General features: G+C 47.0%; 1 protein-coding gene across 6 annotated transcripts in view; it reads left to right on the forward strand.

Moving 5' to 3' along the window:
* The window catches only part of cep63 (centrosomal protein 63), a 108,584-nt gene that overhangs the window by 29,550 nt on the left and 56,496 nt on the right, over positions 1-22,538 (forward strand). For all 6 annotated transcript variants that reach the window (XM_038816350.1, XM_038816349.1, XM_038816348.1 and 3 more), the window contains one exon: positions 5,417-5,530. In XM_038816350.1, the coding sequence (XP_038672278.1) occupies positions 5,417-5,530 (114 nt within the window). The remainder of the gene's footprint in view (positions 1-5,416; positions 5,531-22,538) is intronic.

Raw genomic sequence — 22,538 nt, forward strand, 5'->3', positions numbered from 1 at the left:
AGTACAGCACAGAACAGGCCCTTCGGCCCTCGATGTTGTGCCGTGCAATGATTACCCTACTTAAACCCACGTAACCCGTAACCCAACAATCCCCCCATTAACCTTACACTACGGGCAATTTTAGCATGGCCAATCCACCTAACCCGCACATCTTTGGACTGTGGGAGGAAACCGGAGCACCCGGAGGAAACCCACGCACACACGGGGAGGACGTGCAGACTCCACACAGACAGTGACCCTGCCGGGAATCGAACCTGGGACCCTGGAGCTGTGAAGCATTGATGCTAACCACCATGCTACCGTGAGGCCCCAAAATGAAATGAAAATCGCTTATTGTCCCAAGTCGGCTTCAAATTAAGTTACTGTGAAAAACCCCTAGCCACCTTATTCCGGCGCCTGTTCGGGGAGGCTGGTATGGGAATTGAACCCACACTGCTGGCCTTGGTCTGCTTTACAAGCCAGCTATTTAGCCCACGGTGCTAAACCAGTCCCTTAAGGAGGGACTTCATAATGATAGATGTCAAGACAACCGGACGGTAGTCGTTGAGACATGTTGCTTGGTTCTTCTTTGGCACCGGTATGATGGTGGTCTTGTTGAGGCAGGTGGGAACCTCGGAATGGAGTAGGGAGAGGTTAAAGATGCCCGCTAAAAGACCCGCCAGTTGGTTCACGCAGGGTCTGAGTCCACGTCCTGGAACCCCATCAGGACCCGTTGCTTTCCATGGGTTCACTTTCAAGAAGGCCGATCTGACATCTGAAGCTGTGACGGTAGGTATGGGAATGTCACAGTCTCAGAAATCACATGGGCCTTCTTGAAAGTGAAGCCATCAATGCCTTTTAGGGAAGGAAATCTGCCATGCTTACCTGGTCTGACCTCCATGTAACTCCAGATTCACAGCAACGTGGTTAACGGAGCGGCACGGTGGCGCAGTGGTTAGCACTGCTGCCTACGGTGCTGAGGACCTGGGTTTGATCCCAGCCCTGGGTCACTCCATGTGGAGTTTGCACATGCTCCCCGTGTCTGCGTGGGGTTCACCCCCACAACCCAAAGATGTGCAGGGTAGGTGGATTAGCCATACTAAATTGCCCCTTAATTGGAAAAAACATAATTGGGTACATAGATCACACAGTGCAGAAGGAGGCCATTCGGCCCATCGAGTCTGCACCGACTCACTTAAGCCCTCACTTCCACCCTATCCCTGTAACCCAATAACCTCTCCTAACCTTTTTGGTCACTAAGGGCAATTTATCATGGCCATCCACCTAACCTGCACGTCTTTGGACCCGGAGGAAACCCATGCAGATACGGGGAGAACGTGCAAACACCGCACAGACAGTGACCCAGTGGGGAATCGAACCTGGGACCCTGGCGCTGTGAAGCCACAGTGCTATCCACTTGTGCTACCGTGCAACGTGGTTGACCCTTAACTGTCCCCTCGAGGGCAATTAGGGATGGGCAATAAATGCTGGCCCAGCCTGCAACACTCACGTCCCATGAACAAATTTAAATTAAAAAGAAAAATAATCTTAAAGATTGTTATTAGGTCAGCCCTTGGTCTTCTGAGTGCCAACCTGTTTGTCCTTTCCTGATGGTTAAGGCCCTCAGTTCCGGTATCATCAAATTATAATATGGAGACCAGAATTGCTCACTGTCCTCTCAGTGTGAACATTGTAAGGCCATGAAGTAGCATATGTTTGAGTTCCCATTAGAAGTAACTCTATAAAGCTGATTTCCTCCTTATGGATAGGCAGTTGTCCTGCCTCAGGTTGTATGTACAGATGAGTACAGTTGACATTCTTCCAAAATTGCACTTGCTGAGTTTGGAGCTGTGTCGGCTTCCAAATCTGTCAGCGCATTGCCTTGGCAATCATAAAATGGTCACCTGGCTACCAGCTAATATCAGGTATTTCTGTGACCTCTGAAGAATGACTATCAGTAGGCTGACATTTGTCTCCTGAGTCTGGAACACCTGAATGCACTCATGTGAGGCAATGCTGACCACAGTTCTTTGAAAGGTGTTGGAAAGGGGATCTGGTATCATGTTGCAGCACAGGCTGGTGATTCAAAAATAGATCCAAATGAATAAAATACATGTTTCCAATTGCTGCACGAGTGTGGATGTGGCAGCTACAACTTGAAAAATTAATCTGCCCAGAATTTTAATGTTTCCTTTTAATTTCTAGAATATATAATACCTTTATAGGAGGTCTTGTGGCATCGTGATTATCAGCTTGTGAATCCTTCCAATGTAGACCAATAGCAGGCAGTAATGTAATGGAAAGAAATTGGAGCCTCTACCCCCAATATCTATAGCCCTATAGGCTGCAGCATGCTTGTAAAGGTGTATGTCGCCACAGCAAGCAGGACTCCTGAGGGAGTTGGTTGGCCAGTCGGTGCTAACAGCACGGTAGCATAGTGGTTAGCACAAATGCTTCACAGCTCCAGGGTCCCAGGTTCGAATCCCTGCTTGGGTCACTGTCTGTGTGGAGTCTGCATGTTCTCCCCGTGTGTGCGTGGGTTTCCTCCGGGTGCTCCGGTTTCCTCCCACAGTCCAAAGATGTGCAGGTTAGGTGAATTGGCCAGGCTAAATTGCCCTTAGGGTCCAAATTGCCCTTAGTTGGGTGGGGTTACTGGGTTATGGGGATAGGGTGGAGGTGTTGACCTTGGGTAGGGTGCTCTTTCCAAGAGCCGGTGCAGACTCGATGGGCTGAATGGCCTCCTTCTGCACTGTAAATTCTATGAAAAAAAAACATGAGTTTTGATCGGGACCTGCCTCCTTATGTCGTAGTCAATATTTCCCCCGCTTCTGTACTGTGATAGAAAGATTCAAACAGCATTCATTAGGTAAGCAAAACTGAACTTTATTTTACGAATTATAACTGCTAGCAGTATTGGCTGAGACTTGAAGTCGGAAGGCAGTCAAGTACAAACTGGTGGTTCCTTTCCAAGTCAGCAATATCACAGAAGAATAAGACAATTTTTATACATTATAGGATCAAGATAACATGAATACAGCTTGGTCAGGAATTTGATCAAAAGTAAAACATAAGTAATATATCATTACAATGGCGTCACCTTGCTGACCTTTAGGGGACTGGGGTCTCATATCATTATCTTGTCTTTGTTTTAAGAGATGGACAAATTTGTTTAAGTACAGGAAGAGACAGTTTTTTAGCTTATCGTATGTATTTAGACTACTCTGGTCTCATGACGAACGCGCCTTAAACCAAGTTTTAGAGTCAGCCAGTTCTCGGGTCAAGTTGACCTTGGCTGTTTGTATTTGTGCCTTAGGTTATGTGAAGTCAGTTTAAATTCAATTGTACCAAGAAGACTTGACTAGTTTTCCCATCATGCCATTATTTGCTTCGCACAATACCACACTCCCCCCTTTTGTCATATCATGACAACTAGCTAAATAGGTATATCCATGATTCGTTTGAAAATGCATTTACACAAGCAGGCAAGCAATCCTATCCCTAGTAGCATTAGTAGTAGTAGAATAAAGGCCTTAAAGATCCAATCAAATAATCTATGACCCAACCACCCTAGCCGTTATAGTCGTGAAATTCGCTGCCAATTTCTAGAATTTGAGCAGCCTGTTTCTTAATATGGTCGGCCAGGTTAGTGATATTTTCAGAGCCTTCAGGAATGTAAGTACAGCACTCTTGGCCTATGATAGCGCACGTTCCTCTCTGCGAGGCTAACAGATAATCCAAAGCCAGTCGATTTTGTAATGCCACGGTCCAGACAGCCACTAGCTCAGCTGAGACCTCGGCCATTGCCTGTCCAGTGTCCCTGGCTTCTGTTGCCGTTACGTTTGCCAGATGTTCCAATGCTGAGGCCATGTAGATCAGTTTGATGGATGCCTTGCCCGTTCCGTACAAGGGAAAGGCCATCATAAGGAATTGTTCCGTTTTAGAAATAGTTCTTTTTGCTCGCGAGTGGGAGTGCTTAAGGATGGGTCGGGATGCATTTGGGGTATGACATATCCCAAAAAGCAGGATCCTGTCCAATCAATGGGGAGCCACGGATATGCTTTAGTGCCGCATATGAAATAGGTTCCATTGCAGGCTGTAAAATCATCAGCTGATGTCATCCAGGGGATTGTATTGGTAGGTTGAACCTACTTTGCCCCATTAACTTTCCTTTCCCTGATTTATTAAAACATATGGAACCTTGAACATTATACGAGTGGACAGTGAGGGAGGGTAGAGGCATGATTATAGGTAGGTTGATACGAAGCTGAAAATTTAGTCATGTCATAGCCAGCAGATCTCCATATCTTCAAATTCCCCCTATCTCCCCTGATCCCTGCTTGATTTTGTCGTAAAATCCATTCAACTGTCTCTGCGGTATGAATGGGGAGGGATTGGAGAGGTATTCCTTCCCTCGAATGGACGGGGATATGGGTGCAAACCCAACACTTGCTAATATTCAATTTTGTCGGCGTAAAGATATAACATATGTAAATAGGTATTGGAAGGCAGGTCTCGTTGAGTTCGTTTTTTTTTCTACCGAGTGGCCATTAAGGCTAAATAGTCCAGAAAGTCCAAAAATTATACTGAAGATCTTCATCCTGTGTTCTCATCTGGGTTGGAGACTATCTTCTTGCAATCGGATAGATGTATCCAACTGGCACGTCCTTCAAGTTTGACCGAAGTTGGTGTCGTCAGTAGTACGAGGAAGGGTCCGCTCCAGCGTTGTCCTAGTTTCTTTCTGTCCCAGTTTTTCACCAACACGTGGTCTCAGGGTTTGATCACTGGATATCGAGGGACGGCTGTCCCTGTCGTTACTGGGAGATGTGCCTGTTTTACCTGTGAGTGGAGAAACGTCAAAGAAAGTGTTAATTGCTTCAAATAGTTCTGCATTTGTTCCCCCATCACATGGAGGTCTACTCCCTCTAGGAGTTTTTCATGGGCATCCCAGGGAGTCCTCATTGGCCGACCATAGACTATCTCTGCAGCTGACAGTCCGGTCCGCGAATGGGGAGTCACTCGCATGTGAAACAGTGCCAAGGGTAATACTTTTAGCCAATTTAACCCAGTTTCTTCAGTTAATTTAGCATGTCTTGCTCCCCTGTACTTATCTGTGCCCCCGTGGGTACAGACCTATTCTAAATCGTCAAGTCGGGAAGAGGGGGAGATCCCACTGTGGGAGAACGATACAGCAGGGAAGCCCGCTAATACAATTTAAATAGGGTTTCCGTCACTGCCGGGGGCAGGGGTGATCACATCACAAGATCTCCCTGGCACAGATCTTGTTTTTGGCTCTTCGTGAGATTTTGCACCCTTGTGGACATTAACGTGCACGATAAAAGGGCGTGCAAACTCCCCGCCCACTGTCTGTACGTGCTTTAGATTTTGAGTGTTTTTTCTCTCGTTTACTGAATCCCACTAAAAGCATTTTTAATTTTAGGAGTTTCGAGAGAAGTCACTGGACTGGGAAAAACAGCGGCTTTATTACCAGCAGCAGGTGTCATCGCTGGATGCAGAGAGAAAGCTGCTGGCAGAGCAGTGTAAAACCATTCAGGTACAACACTTGATCAGTTTTTGGCTACATGAAACAAATTTACTTGTGCTCATTAGAATCTGCTTTTGGCATCCTGTGCATGACAATTGTTTGAAAAGAAATACAAATTGCATCGAGAGCATTACAAAGCAGGAACAATTACTAGGTAGTTCTCTCTTCAGAGAACCCAGGAGACATGAAAGTTGCTCCCCCTCTTGTGGTTGCTAATTATTTGAATAAATTAGTGTTTGGAAATGGCTCCAAGCATCCAATATGTCTCATAAGCGTGCAACAGAGTTTTGGAAAATTAATATTTTGTTGTTTGTTGGATTTGCTGCTCAGTTGTCGGTGATGGGTATCACGCTACTGGTAACCAGTTGAGGAGCTCCACATCACTGCGCAGTAATACGCAGATTGAAGGACTGTTACAAATTTGGGGTTCATTATCATTGATCTTTCCAATAAATGGACCCTCTCTTTTGATTGGGTGTTACATTTACTGCTCACTGTCAAATGATATGGTCATGCAAGCTGGGATTTGAAACACTTGTTATAAAAGGTGAGTACATTAACCCTATGTGTGCCTTATCCAGTATTCCGAAAAGTGGTCTCGATATTGTAACACAGAAAATAGGAGCAGAAGTAGGCCATTTGGTCCTTTGAGCCTTCTGGGCCATTCAACATGATCATGGCTGATCCTGTGTCAATGCTACACTCCCGCACTCCTTGATGCCTTTGGAGTCGAGAAATTTATCTAATTCTTTTTTAAATATATCCAGTGACTTGACCTTCACAGCCTCCTGTGGCAGAGAATTCCACAGGTTCACCGTCCTCTGAAGAAGTTTCTCCTCATCTCAGTCCTAAATGGCCGACTCTGCCATTCTGTTTCTCCTACCAAAGTCACACTTATCCACTTTATACTGCATCTGCCGTGCATTTGCCCATTCACTCAACTTTTCTAAATTGCCTTGAAGCCTCTTAACATCCTCCTCATGACCCACACTCCCACCAAGTTTCTTGTTGTCAGCAAACTTGGAAATATGACATTAATTTCTTTGTCCAGATCATTAATATATGTTGCGAATAGCTGGGGCCCAAGCACTGATCTCTAATCACTACTTGCCTCTCCGAGAGAGGCCCATTTATTTCTACTCTCTGTTTGTTGTCCGCTAACCAATTCTCAATTCATGCCAATGTATTACCCCCAATCCCATGTGCTTTAATTTTGCATGCAAACCACTTGTGTGGGACTTAATCAAAAGCTTTCCCAAAATCCAAAAACACCACATCCACTGGTTTTCCTTTATCTATTATGCTAATTAATCAGAGAACCCCTACAGTGCAGAAGGAGGCATTTTGGCCCATCGAGCCTACACCAACCTTTCAAAAGACCTACCTAAGCCCAATCCACCGCCCTATATCCTCAAAAAAATTGCAATAGGTTTGTCAAACATGAATCTGCTTTCAGAAATCCATGTTGACTTTATCTAATCCCATTGATAGAGAAGAGTCATGCTGTCACATCCTTTATCATTGTCTCTAGCATTTTCCCTCTGAATTATGTTAGCTTAACTGTTCTGCAATTCCTGTTTTCTTCCTCTTTTTTTAAAAAGCAGGGCTGCATTTGCCACCCTCCAATCTGTCAGGATTGTTCTAGAATCTATAGACTTTTGGAAGCTGACAACCATCACATCTACTGTTTACATGACCACCTCCTTTAGTACCTTGGGATATAGATTATCAGGCTCTGGAGATTTATCAGCTTTCTCCAACACCAATAATAGTAATTTCCTTCAATTACTCCTTCTGACTAAACCCATGGGTCCTATCTTCCTCCGTGAAGATACAACTAAAGAAGTTGTTTAATTGCTCTGCCATTTCCTTGACATTGATTATAAATTCTCCCGATTCAGTCTGTAAGAGACCTACATTTGTTTTCATTAATGTTTTTCTTTTATAATCTGTTTTTATTATGTTCCTTACAACATTATGCTCACACTCTAGTGGAATTCTCCATCGGCAGGATCCTTCAGCCTGCTAGCAGCGCACCCATGCTCGCGGGTTCCCCGACTGCGTGGGGTGACCACAATGGGAAACCCCATTGGTTGGCTGCCAGAATGCCATGCCGGAAAACACGGCTGCTGGACTGGAGAATCCGCCCTCTATTTTTCCCTTCTTAATCAATATTTTGGTCATCTTTTGATTAATTCTAAACTTTTCCCAATACTCAGGCATGCTCCCTTTTCTAGGAACTGTGTAGGAACTCCTCTTTGGATCTGGGTTAATATTGACCATGGACTAGCTCAGTTCTGGGTTAATATTGACCATGGACTAGCTCAGTTCTGGGTTAATATTGACCATGGACTAGCTCAATATCTGGGTTAATATTGACCATGGACTAGCTCAATATCTGGGTTAATATTGACCATGGACTAGCTCAATATCTGGGTTAATATTTTTTAAAAAAATAATTTTTATTTGAATTTTTACAGAAAATATAAAATATAACAACAAACAATGAAATGCAACAAAATAACCCATAACAACTGTAACACCCCCCAGACCGTATCAACGCATGTATCATATCTCCCCCACCCCCCCAACCACAACAAGAGAACTTAAAAATAAATTAAAATTAAATAAACAAACATAGTCATCCTAACCCCCTTCCCCCCCCCCCCCCCTCCCCCCCCTTCTCTTTCCCTCCCCCTTCCCCCCTCCCCCCCCCGGGTTGCTGCTGCTGCTGTCCCAGTACCCTATCGTTGAGCCAGAAAGTCGAGGAAAGGTTGCCACCGCCTAAAGAACCCTTGTACCGATCCTCTCAGGGCGAATTTGACCTTCTCTAGCTTAATAAAACCCGCCATGTCATTGATCCAGGTCTCCACGCTTGGGGGCCTCACATCCTTCCATTGTAGCAAAATCCTTCGCCGGGCTACTAGGGACGCAAAGGCCAGCACACCGGCCTCTTTCGCCTCCTGTACTCCCGGCTCCACCCCAACCCCAAAAATTGCGAGTTCCCATCCTGGCTTGACCCTGGATCCCACCACCCTTGACACCGTCCTCGCCACCCCCTTCCAGAACTCCTCCAGTGCCGGGCATGCCCAGAACATATGGGCATGGTTCGCTGGACTCCCCGAGCACCTGGCACACCTGTCTTCACCCCCAAAGAACCTGCTCATCCTCGTCCCAGTCATGTGGGCCCGGTGCAGCACCTTGAATTGGATGAGGCTAAGCCGAGCACATGAGGAGGAAGAATTAACCCTCTCCAGGGCATCAGCCCATGTCCCGTCCTCGATCTGTTCCCCCAGTTCCCCCTCCCACTTAGTTTTCAGCTCCTCTACTGACGCCTCCTCCACCTCCTGCATAACCTTGTAGATATCAGATATCTTCCCCTCTCCGACCCAGACCCCGAAAGCACCCTGTCACTCACCCCCCTCGCGGGAAGCAAAGGGAATCCCTCCACCTGCCGTCTAGCAAATGCCTTTACCTGCAGATACCTGAACATGTTTCTCGGGGGGAGCCCAAATTTCTCCTCCAACTCCCCCAGGCTCGCAAACCTCCCATCAATAAACAGGTCCTTCAGCTGTCTGATGTCCGCTCTGTGCCAACCCTGAAATCCCCCATCAATGTTCCCCGGGACGAACCTATGGTTCTCCCTTAACGGAGCCTCCATCGAGACCCCACTTCTCCCCTATGTTGCCTCCATTGCCCCCAAATCTTGAGGGTAGCCGCAACTGAAAATCGCTTATTGTCACGAGTAGGCTTCAATGAAGTTACTGTGAAAAGTCCCTAGTCGCCACATTCCGGCGCCTGTCTGGGGAGGCTCGTACGGGAATTGAACCGTGCTGCTGGCCTGCTTGGTCTGCTTTAAAAGCCAGCGATTTAGCCTGGTGAGCTAAACCAGCAACTACCGGACTCGTGGTATACCTCGTAGGAGGGAGCGGCCACGGCGCCGTTACCAGGGCCCCCAGGCTTGTATCTCCACAGGACGCCCTCTCCATCCGTTTCCATGCTGCCCCCTCCCCCTCCATCACCCACTTGCGCACCATCGACACATTGGCCGCCCAGTAGTACCCCGAGAGATTGGGTAACGCCAGCCCCCCCCCCCATCTCTACCCCGCTCCAAGAAGACCCTCTTCACCCTCGGGGTCCCATGCGCCCAAACAAAGCTCATGATGCTGCTGGTCACCCTTCTATCTGGGTTAATATTGACCATGGACTAGCTCAGCATCTGGCTTAATGTTGGCCATGGACTAGCTCAGTATCTGGCTTAATGTTGACCATGGACTAGGTCAGAATCTGGGTTAATATTAACCATGGACCGCTCAGTATCTGGGTTAATAATGACCATGGACTAGTTCAGTTACCAGCTCAATATCTGGGTTAATATTTTTAAAAAAACATTTAGAGTACCCAGTTATATTTTTCCAATTATGGGGCAATTTAGCGTCGCCACTTCACCTACCCTGTGCATCTTTTTGGGTTGTGGGGGTGAGACCCATATGCAGAAACGGGGAAAATGTGCAAACTCCACACGGATATTGACCCAATGCTGAGATCGAACCCGGGTCCTTAGAACATAGAATAGAACATAGAACAGTACAGCACAGAACAGGCCCTTCGGCCCTCGATGTTGTGCCGAACAATGATCACCCTACTTAAACCCACGTAACCTGTATACCCATAACCCAACAATCCCCCCATTAACCTTACACTATGGGCAATTTATCATGGCCAATCCACCTAACCCACACATCTTTGGACTGTGGGAGGAAACCGGAGCACCCGGAGGAAACCCACGCACACACGGGGAGGATGTGCAGACTCCACACAGACAGTGACCCAGCCGGGAATCGAACCTGGGACCCTGGAGCTGTGAAGCATTGATGCTAACCACCATGCTACCGTGAGGCCCCTTGGCACCATGAGGCAGCAGTGCTAACCATTGCACCACCATGCCGCCCCAAATCTATGTTTCTGATCAGTTATGTACCAACTTGACCAATTAGAACATAGAACATAGAACGATACAGCGCAGTACAGGCCCTTCGGCCCTCGATGTTGCACCGACATGGAAAAAAACTAAAGGCCATCTAACCTACACTATGCCCTTATCATCCATATGCTTATCCAATAAATTTTTTAATGCCCTCAATGTTGGCGAGTTCACTACTGTTGCAGGTAGGGCATTCCACGGCCTCACCACTCTTTGCGTAAAAAACCCACCTCTGACCTCTGTCCTATATCTATTACCCCTCAATTTAAGGCTATGTCCCCTCGTGCTAGCCACCTTCATCCGCGGGAGAAGGCTCTCGCTGTCCACCCTATCTAACCTTCTGATCATTTTGTATGCCTCTATTAAGTCACCTCTTAACCTTCTTCCCTCTAACGAAAACAACTTCAAGCCCATCAGCCTTTCCTCATAAGATTTTCCCTCCATACCAGGCAACATCCTGGTAAATCTCCTCTGCACCCGTTCCAAAGCTTCCACGTCCTTCCTATAATGAGGCGACCAGAACTGTACGCAATACTCCAAATGCGGCCGTACTAGAGTTTTGTACAACTGCAACGTGACCTTATGGCTCCGGAACTCAATCCCTCTACCAATAAAGGCCAACACACCATAGGCCTTCTTCACAACCTTATCAACCTGGGTGGCAACTTTCAGGGATCTATGTACATGGACACCGAGATCCCTCTGCTCATCCACACTACCAAGAATTTTACCATTAGCCAAATATTCCGCATTCCTGTTATTCTTTCCAAAGTGAATCACCTCACACTTCTCCACATTAAACTCCATTTGCCACCTCTCAGCCCAGCTCTGCAGCTTATCTATGTCCCTCTGTAACCTGCAACATCCTTCCGCACTGTCTACAACTCCACCGACTTTAGTGTCGTCTGCAAATTTACTCACCCATCCTTCTGCTCCCTCCTCTAGGTCATTTATAAAAATGACAAACAGCAACGGCCCCAGAACAGATCCTTGTGGTACGCCACTCGTAACTGAACTCCATTCTGAATATTTCCCATCAACTACCACTCTCTGTCTTCTTTCAACTAGCCAATTTCTGATCCACATCTCTAAATCACCCTCAATCCCCAGCCTCCGTATTTTCTGCAATAGCCGACCGTGGGGAACCTTATCAAACGCTTTACTGAAATCCATATACACCACATCAACTGCTCTACCCTCGTCTACCTGTTCAGTCACCTTCTCAAAGAACTCGATAAGGTTTGTGAGGCATGACCTACCCTTCACAAAACCATGCTGACTATCCCTAATCATATTATTCCTATCTAGATGATTATAAATCATATATTTTATAATCCTCTCCAAGACCTTACCCACCACAGACGTTAGGCTCACCGGCCTATAGTTACCGGGGTTATCTCTACTCCCCTTCTTGAACAAAGGGACCACATTTGCTATCCTCCAGTCCTCTGGCACTATTCCTGTAGCCAATGATGACCTAAAAATCAAAGCCAAAGGCTCAGCAATCTTCCCTGGCTTCCCAGAGAATCCTAGGATAAATCCCATCCGGCCCCGGGGACTTAGCTATTTTCACCTTGTCCAGAATTGCCAACACTTCTTCCCTACGCACCTCAATGCCATCTATTCTAATAGCCTGGGTCTCAGCATTCTCCTCCACAATATTATCTTTTTCTTGAGTGAATACTGACGAAAAGTATTCATTTAGTATCTCGCTTATCTCCTCAGCCTCCACACACAACTTCCCACCACTGTCCTTGACTGGCCCTACTCTTACCCTAGTCATTCTTTTATTCCTGACATACCTATAGAAAGCTTTTGGGTTTTCCTTGATCCTACCTGCCAACGACTTCTCATGTCCCCTCCTTGCTCGTCTCAGCTCTCTCTTTAGATCCTTCCTCGCTTCCTTGTAACTATCAAGCGCCCCAACTGAAACTTCATGCCTCATCTTCACATAGGCCTCCTTAGGACATGGGAATGTAGGCCTTAATAGCAGGAATAGGCCATTATGCCCTTTGAGCCAGTTCTTCCATTCATTGCTGATCTGAGTGTTGTTCCTGCCTGTGCATCATAACACTTGACTCCGTTGTCTATCAAAAATCTATCTAACTCGGTAGCACAGTGGTTAGCACAATTTCTTCACGGCTTCAGGGTCCCAGGTTCGATACCTGCCTTGGGTCACTGTCTGTGTGGAGGCCACTCGTTCTCCCTGTGTCTGCGTGTGTTTCCTCCGGGTGCTCCGGTTTCCTCCCACAGTCCAAAGATGTGCGGGTTAGGTGGATTGACCCTAAATTGCCCCTGGTGTCCATAAAAAGGTTAGGTAGGGTTATGGGGATAGGATGGAGGTTGGATAGGGTGCTCTTTCCAAGGGCTGGTGCAGACTCGATGGGCCGAATGGCCTCCTTCTGCACTGTAAATTCTGATTCTCTGCTTTGAATAGATTTAATGACCCAGTCTCCAATGCGTTTTGAGTGAGAGAAATCCATAGACGAATGACCCTCTGAGAGAACATATATTTCCTCATTTTCATCATAAAAAGGAGAGCTCTTATTCATAACGGAGCTCGAATTTCTTTTTCCAACATGCTCCACCATCCAAGAGACACTCACCTTGGTTGGGCAAGTTATTGAAGAGGCTCCTGGGACATTCTCTAGTGCGCACCACACAGCTGATCCGGTAAAAAGTGGGAGGTAGGAACACCCGAGGAGGTGGATGGTCGGAGGGCAGACCCACCCCAGGAACCACCTGCCATCCAGAGGGCTTCGTGAATGGACAGTCGCATCAATCGTGGCAATGCAGTTGCTGACTACAGGAGGTGTTGTCAGCGAGCATCCAGTTGGAGGAGTCGAACCCCATGGGTAGTGTCCATGGTGGAGGCATCGGGTGGGGAGGGGGGGGGGGGTGCAGTTTGGCTATGGATCAGCATGTCCAAGGCTTGGGGCATTCTGTGCAGGTGCTGGCCGAGGCCGAGTGCAGGGTTGCCGTCTTATGGGTCATGGGCCAGAGCCACCTGGACATCGCAGTGCCACTCCTGAGCATGACCCAGTCACAGCAGGCCATGGCTAGGAACATCAGCAGCATTGCCCAGGCGCTGGCTGATGTGGCACGGACACAGAGGGAGATGGCGCAGTTACTGGCTGATGTGATACAAACACAGAGGTGGTGTCATAGTCAATAGGTGATGTGGCGCAGTCCCAGACGGAGATGGTCCACTCTCTGTGCTCAACGGCTACGAGCCTGCGGACCCTGCCTGAGACTATAGTGGACCCCCTTCCGTCCCTGGTGCATCTGATGGGCAGTGAGCAAACAGGGCAGCACCATGCTACCTGGGTCACCCGAGCAGCAGCCTGGCCCATCCATGCCTGGTCGCCTCAGGAGATGCCCGACAACAGGGATCCAGGTCGCAGGGCTGGAATCACAGCAGGCCACTGCCACTCCTGCTGTACTGCACTCAGCGACTATATAGCGTTCAGGCCCGTAAGGCCAGAAAGTTAGACACTAGTTACATTGGTACTGATGCAGGGCAGGGTTCATTTATAGGGGCGAAGGCACAAATCTGTAAATATTTGTTCACACTGTTACAACCTGCCTCGGTGCTCTGTCAGAGGGGTGCTCTGCACTGGCCAGAGGGGGGGGGGGGGGGAATTTGTGATGTCGGGGGTGGCCCGCCACCCACGCTCCCACTCCCTCACCCGTCACCCCAGGGTATAGATGGGACCGTGTGATGGGATGGCCAACTCGCATACAGGTGGACAGAGGAAAGTGCTACTGTGGCCCGGAGTCAGACATTGTCGGACAATGTGGCGCACCCTAGCTCACCGCAGAGCGGGTTGCCACCATCCTGTATACCATGGACCAGACCCGCTGTTATTGTCAACCCAGGTGTCGCAGCAGGTATGTATCACAGAAGGGGTTGCAGGCGGAGGGGGTAACAGCAAACCTGCCCTGTTTCTTTCCCCCTGATGGTGAACCTGGAGGCGATCAGAGCATCCCGTGCACGTTGGCCCTGGCGTTCATGTCTTGCGGCCTCCCGTGCTTGCCTGGGCTCCATGTCCTGTCCATCCTCGCCATCCCCAGCATCCTCCTCGGATGAGACCTGGTGTTCTAAATCTTCCTCCAGCGCGTCACCCCTCTGCTGCGCGATGTTGTGGAGGGCAGGCTGCAATGATGCTGGCGACCCCCAGCCAGAGTCTCAAACATGTCAGGAATCGTCGAGTTGCCAGGATGAAAGCGTCGTGCACACTGCCCGGGTATCGGGCGCGGAGGTGCATGATGTGTCACATATCAGCTGCACGTTCATTGAGTGATACCCTTTCAGTTGGTGTAGGGAAGCCTGTCTTCTGCAGGTGCTCCTAGGTACCATGCATCCCATCGATCACCCACTGGACCCAGGGCATCCCGTCGATGGCTGCGAGCCCTGCTGTCCGAGCATCCTGGTGGGCTAAGTCCAAATTAATGTGTTGAGCTGCCTGGGTAAGTAGGGCCTCCGTGACGGCATGGATGCACCTGTATATCGAGGTCTGTGAGATCCCGGACGGGTCCCCACTCGGCGCCTGGAAGGACCCATGCAGTATGTTCAGAGCGACCATTACCCTGACGGCCACCAGGAGTGGGATTCCTTCCCCATACCCTCGCAGTGCCAGGTGTGCCATCATCTGGCAGATATGTTGCACTATCTGTCTGCTCAACCGGATTCTTTGACGGCATGTCCGATCCTCCAGGTCCTCGAATGACAGACGGTGGCAGTACACACGAGGCCTCATGCAGCATCTCCTCCTCCTCGCCCTGTTCGGTGGCAGGCTCGCCATCCTGGGCGGCTGCTATCTGTCCCTCTGCGGCACCCTCTGCTGCTTTGGCTCCCGGACCCTTTGCCTGTGAGAAAAGATGGCTACTCACCTCCTCGGCTCCCAACAGAAGCCTATCCGCCAGGTTCACGTTTTTCAAAAGGAGGACTAATCGGTGCCAGCGTAACCATTTGCTGGGGAGACTGTTGAATATGGGGTTGCTCTCGTTAATTGGATGGAAATGGGGCTTAAGTGGTGATAATTGGCTTCTCGGCCGCTAAGGCAAGATCCTGTTTTCGCTTACGGTTGCATCGCAAACTGTTTGGCGCTTGGCGCGGTTCTTGTTTTTGGCTTCTCTCGCTATTTCGCTTGAGGACACCAAGGTCTCGCTGAGTATCCACACCTCTCAATTTAAACCCATCTGCCTTCCTATTTTTGATACCGAAGTGGATAATCTCACATTTATCCACGTTATATTGCACCTGCTATGCATGTGCCCACTCACTCCGCCTGTCCAAATTCCGCTAAAGCATCTCTGCATCCTCCTCACAGCTCATCTTCCCACACAACTTTGTATCATCTGCAACTTTGGAGATAATCCTAGCACAGATCCCTGTGGTACCCTGCTAGTCACTGCCTGCAATCTGAAAAAAGACCCACTTATTACAACTCTTTGCTTCCTGTCTGTTAACCAGTTTCCTATCCCTCTCAACACACTACTTGTAATCCAATGCGCTTTAACTTTAAGAACATAGAACATTACAGCGCAGTACAGGCCTTTCGGCCATCAATGTTGTGCCGCCCTGTGAAACCAATCTAAAGCCCATCTACACTATTCCCTTATCATCCATATGTTTATCCAATGACCATTTAAATGTGTTTAATGTTGGCGAGTCCACTACTGTTGCAGGCAGGGCTTTCCATGCCCTTACTACTCTCTGAGTAAAGAACCTAGCTCTGACATCTGTCCTATATCTATCTTCTCTCAATTTAAAGCTACGTCCCCTGTGCTAGCCATCTTGTATGCCTCTATTAAGTCACCTCTGAACCTTCTCTCTAATGAAAACAGCCTCAAGTCCTTCAGCCTTTCCTCATAAGATCTTCCCTCCATACCAGGCAACATCCTGGTAAATCTCCTCTGCACCCTTTCCAATGCTCCCACAGCCTTCCTATAATGCGGCGACCAGAACTGCACGCAATACTCCAAATGCGGCTGCACCAGAGTTTTGTACAGCTGCAACATGACCTCATGGCTCCTAAACTCAATCCCTCTACCAATAAAAGCTAACACACCGTACGCCTTCTTAACAATCCTCTCAACCTGGGTGGCAACTTTCAGGGATCTATGTACATGGACACCGAGATCTCTCTGCTCATCCACACTACCAAGAATCTTACCATTAGCCCAGTACTCTGTCCTTCCAAAATGAATCACCTCACACTTTTCTGCATTAAACTCCATTTGCCCTCCCAGCTCAGCTCTGCAGCTTATCTATGTCCCTCTGTAACCTGCAACATCCTTCCGCACTGTCCATAACTCCTCCGACTTTAGTGTCATCCACAAATTTATTCACCCATCCTTCTACGCCCTCCTCCAGACCGTTTATAAAAATGACAAACAGCAGTGGCCCCAAAACAGATCCTTGTGGTACACCACTAATAACTGAACTCCAGGCTGAATATTTCCCATCAACCACCACCCTCTGTCTTCTTACAGCTAGCCAATTTCTGATCCAAGCTGCTAAATCACCCTCAATCCCATGCCTCTAATTTCTGCAATAGCCTACTGTGGGGAACCTTATCAAACGCTTTACTGAAATCCATATGCACCACATCGACTACTTTACCCTCGTCCACCTGTTTGGTCACCTTCTCAAAGAACAAGGTTTGTGACGCACGACCTACCCTTCACAAAACCGTGTTGACTATCCCTAATCAAATTATTCCTTTCCAGATGATTATAAATCCTATCTCTTATAATCCTTTCCAAGACTTTGCCCACAACAGAAGTAAGGCTCACTGGTCTATAGTTACCGGGGTTGTCTCTACTCCCCTTCTTGACCAAGGGGACAACATTTGCTATCCTCCAGTCTTCTGGCACTATTCCTGTAGACAATGACGACATAAAGATGAAAGCAAAAGGCTCTGCAATCTCGTCCCAAGCTTCCCAGAGAATCCTAGGATAAATCCCATCCTGCCCAGGGGACTTGCCTATTTTCACACTTTTCCAGAATTGCTAACACCACCTCCTTATGAATCTCAATCCCATCTAGTCTAGTAGCCTGTACCTCAGTATTCTCCTCGACAATATTGTCTTTTTCCAGTGTGAATACTGACAAACAATATTCATTTAGGGCCTCTCCTATCTCACCAGACTCTACGCACAACTTCCCACTACTGTCCTTACTCTTACCCTAGTCATTCTTTTATTCCTGACATGCCTTTACGGTTTTCCTTGACCATACCTGTCAAAGACTTCTCATGTCCCCTCCTGGCTCTTCTTAGTTCTCTCTTTAGGTCCTTCCTAGCTAACATGTAACTCTCAAGCGCCCTAACTGAACCTTCACGTCTCATCTTTACATAGGCCTCCTTTTTCCTCTTGACAAGTGATTCAACTAATTTAATAAACCATGGTTCCCTCGCTCGACCACTTCCTCCCTGCCTGACATACTTATCAAGGACACACAGTAGCTGTTCCTTGAACAAGCTCCACATTTCAATTGTGCCCATCCCCTGCAGTTTCCTTCCCCATCCTATGCATCCTAAGTCTTGCCTAATTGCATCATATTTGCCTTTCCCCCAGCTATAACTCTTGCCCTGCGGTATATACTTATCCCTTTCCATCGCTAAAGTAAATGTAACCGAATTGTGGTCACTATCACCAAAGTGATCACCTACCTCCAAATCTAACGCCTTGCCTGGTTCATTACCCAGTACCAAATCCAATGTGGCCTCGCCTCTTGTTGACCTATCTACATACTGTGTCAGGAAACCCTCCTGCACACATTGGACAAAAACTAAAGTACTCTAACTATAGCGTTTCCAGTCAATATTTGGAAAGTTAAAGTCCCCCATAACAACTACCCTGTTACTTTCGCTCCTATCCAGAACCATCTTTGCAATCCTTTCCTCTACATCTCTGGAACTTTTCGGAGGCCTATCGAAGACTCCCAACCGGGTGACCTCTCCATTCCTGTTTCTAACCTTCTCCCATATGACCTCAGTAGACGAGTCCTCATCAAACGTCCTTTCTGCCACCGTAATACTGTCCTTGACTAACAATGCCACATCTACCCCTCTTTTACCACCTTCCCTGAGCTTACTGAAACATCTAAACCCCGGAACCTGCAACAACCATTCCTGTCCCTGCTCTATCCATGTCTCTGAAATGGCTACAACATCGAAGTCCCAGGTACCAACCCATGCTGCAAGTTCCCCCACCTTATTCCGGATGCTCCCTGGCATTGAAGTAGACACACTTCAAACCACCTTCCTGCCTTCACCCGGAGCACTCCTGCAACCTTGAAACCTTACTCATGACCTCACTACTCTCAACCTCCTGTACACTGGAGCTACAATTCAGGTTCCCACCCCCCTGCTGAATTAGTTTATTAACTTACTTATTGATCTGCTATGTGAGACCTTGTCGAAAGTCTTTTGAATGTCTAATTAAACCACATCCACCAATTCTCCCTGGTCAACTACATGCTCAAAGAATTTAAGTAGATTTGTCAAGCATGATTTTCCTTTTGTAAATCCATGCTGACTTTGACTGATTAGACCACTGCTTTCCAAAGCTGTGCTATGAAATCCTTGATAATGGACTCTAGCAACTTCTCTGCTACCGACAATAGACTCACTGGTCTATATTTCCCTGTTATCTCTACCTCCCTTTTTGAATAGCGGGGTTATATTAGCTATTCTCCAATCTGTAAGAACTATTCCAGAGCCCCAAGAATTTTGGAAAATTACCACCAATGGATCTACTTTTTCTCGGGCCATTTCTTTAAGTACTCTGGGATGAAGATTATCAGGCCCTGGGGATCTGACTTCAATCCCATTAATTTCCCCAAAACCATTTCTTTATTAATACTAATTTCCTTGAGCTCTTCATTGCAACTTGTGTTTCTCAGAACTTCCAGTACATTATTTATGTCTTCGTTTGTGAAGACAGAAGCAAAGTACTCATTTAGTTCCTCAGCCATTTCTTTGTTCCCTGTTATGAATTCCTCCATTTCTGACTTCAAGGGGCCTACATTAGTTTTTAATCAATCTTATTCTCTTTACATATCTATAGAAACTTTTACAGTCAGTTTTATGGTCCCCGCTACTTTACTTTCAAATTGTATTTTGCCTTTCTTCATCAATCCTTTGATCTGCCTTTGCTGAATTTTAAACTTTCCAATCCTCAGGTCTATTGCTTTTTCTACCTAATTTGTATGCCTCCCCTTTGAATCGATTGATTGATTGATATTTATTGTCACATGTACCGATGTACAATGCAAAGTTATTTTCTGCGGCCAAGGGAACGTACACAGAACGTACATCGTAGACAAAAGAATAATCAACAGAGTACATTGACAAATTGTACATCAACAAATAGTGATTGGTTACAGTGCGGAATAAGGGCCAAACAAGAGCAGCACAGGGTGTCGTGAATAGTGTTCTTACAAGGAACAGATCTGTCCAAGGGAGAGTCATTGAGGAGTCTAGTAGCTGTGGGGAAGAAGCTGTTCCTGTGTCTGGATCAATCTAATACCATCTCTATTTTTCCTTGTGAGCCATGGTTTGGCCACAGTTCTCTTTCTACTCTTGCACCAAATAGGAATAAACAAGTTTTGGAGTTCGCCTATTCGTTCCTTGGATGTCTGCCATTGCCTGTCCACTGTCCTTCCTTTCAGTAAAGCTGGACCGTCTGGTGACAATCTTTGTGGTGTTGGAATTTGCGGGTATGCAGGAGGGGAAGGGGGCCGATGCCGTGGCCTTCGCCTCTCTGATTGCCCGGCGATGATACTTTTATATTGATGGTCGGATAGTCCACCAGGGGTTGCGGCATGACTGGGGGATCTGTATGCGTTTGCCTTAAGGGGGTCAGAGGAGGGTTTTGGTGTACGGTGGAGGCTGTTCATGGCTGTATTTGAGGAGCTGTTTGTCACGGGTAGGGGAGGAGATTCAAGGGGGGAAAATGTACAAACTTTGGATGTTAAGCTTGTGTTATTTTGTTGAATGTGTTGGAATAAAGTATCCTTTAAAATATTTTTTATAAAAATATAAAAGACGTAAACTCAAAACTGATGTTGTAAATTCGAAACGGGGTCAGTTTTTAAATATCACAAGTACCATTCGTGTAAGTCGAACATCTAAATTGAGGACTATCTGTACATATTGAGAAGGAGGGAGATGCAAATTGAGTTCTACAACACTATCATGCGAAGCAGGGTTGATTTACAGTGTGATTAGTTTGCATCATTGAATCATACAGCATAGAAGGAAACCATTCTTTGAGACAGCTCGCCAATTAGTCCCATTCGCTGATTTACCCCTCTTCCCCCCCCCCCCCCCCACATCCCTGCAATTTCTTTGATCCTTCAAGTGACTATTCTTTTAAAAGTTACTGTTGAATCTGTTTTCACCACCATTTAAAGCAGTGCACTCCAGATCATCTTAACGCACTATGTGGAAAAAAGTTTCATCTCACTTCTGGTTCTTTGGCTAATTGTCTTAAATCTGGTCACTAGTTTGCTGCTGGAAAGAATTTCTCTCTGTTTATGAATATAGTTCAACAGATATTCTGGCAGAATAGGAAGGCATGGGAGATTGTAGTGGATTTGGCTCGGGATTGAGGAGGCAAATAAAATGAGGAAAAAGTGGAGTCTGGCAGGACTTGGGCAGCACGGTAGCACAGCGGTTAGCATAATTGCTTCACAGCTCCAGGAATTTGATTCCCGGCTCGGGTCACTGTGCGGAGTCTGCACTTTCTCCCCATGTGTGCGTGGGTTTCCTCCGGGCGCTCCAGTTTCCTCCCACAGTCCAAAGATGTGCAAGTTGGGTGGATTGGCCATGCTAAATTGCCCTTAGTGTCCAAAATTGCCCTTAGTGTTGGGTGGGATTACTGGGTTATGGGAATAGGGTGGAGGTGTGGCCTTAGGTAGGGTGCTCTATCCAAGAGCCGGTGCAGACTCGATGGGCTGAATGGCCTCCTTCTGCACTGTAAATTCTGTGATTCTATGACTGGGTGACCAGAATATGAGAGATTAGAGAACGACTTGAACAGGACCAAGAAGGAAAAAAAGCTGGTACACTCTGTATGAAACGAAAAATATGATAAATCAAAACGTAGCCACATGAAATATTAGCCACATGTTCAACAGAGATAGGTTTTAAGGTGATCTTAAAGGAGGAAAGAGAGGTACCAAGGCAGGGAATTCCAAAGCTGAGGGCCCAGGCAACTGTAAACATGACCACCGAAAACTGAGGATGCTCGGGGCCAGAGTTAGAGCACAGATGTTTTAGAGGGTTGTAGGCAGCTGGAGGTTACAACAAGAGGGATGTCTGAGGACGTGGAGGCATTTGAAAACAAGGATAAGAATTCTAAAATCAAGGATATGGCTTATTCTAACCCAATATGGTGACAGATACAGGATTGGCCATGATAAATTTCCCTTAGTGTCCAAAATTGCCCTTAGTGTTGGGTGGGGTTACTGGGTTATGGGGATCGGGTGGAGTTGTTGACCTTGGGTAGGGTGTTCTTTCCAAGAGCCGGTGCAGACTCGATGGGCTGAATGGCCTCCTTCTGCACTGTAAATTCTATGATCTATGATAAACTGAGTCAGCAGCCACAGTAGATTCGAGAGCTGGTCAGAGTCGGCTCAGCAGAGTGAAAAGTTCCCAATGGATTAAGAGGAAACTGACCCTGCAGATGTCATAACACATCAGTGGTTCAACTTTCAAACTCTACCTGAAGATCAGTGATGCCCTGAGTGCATTGTTGATGTGTCTCACCACTGGTAAGGAAATCCTTGTACTTTTAACTTTAATACTTGGTTGATAGAATCTACCTTTTTAGTATAGAATCTACCTTTTAGTATACAACAAGTTAAAGGAATAAATGACCCAAGATTTAAAATGGCTTCTTGAAATGGAGTGTTAAAATCAAACAAGACAGTAAAATAATGCTGTTTCTCATGGGGAAACATCAAGACAAGAAAGCTAGACAGACCAAGGACACATTTGGTCAAGTAAAAGTTTTTGG

The sequence above is a fragment of the Scyliorhinus canicula genome, chromosome 13 (genome assembly GCF_902713615.1).
Source record: "Scyliorhinus canicula chromosome 13, sScyCan1.1, whole genome shotgun sequence".
Lineage (NCBI taxonomy): Eukaryota > Metazoa > Chordata > Chondrichthyes > Carcharhiniformes > Scyliorhinidae > Scyliorhinus > Scyliorhinus canicula.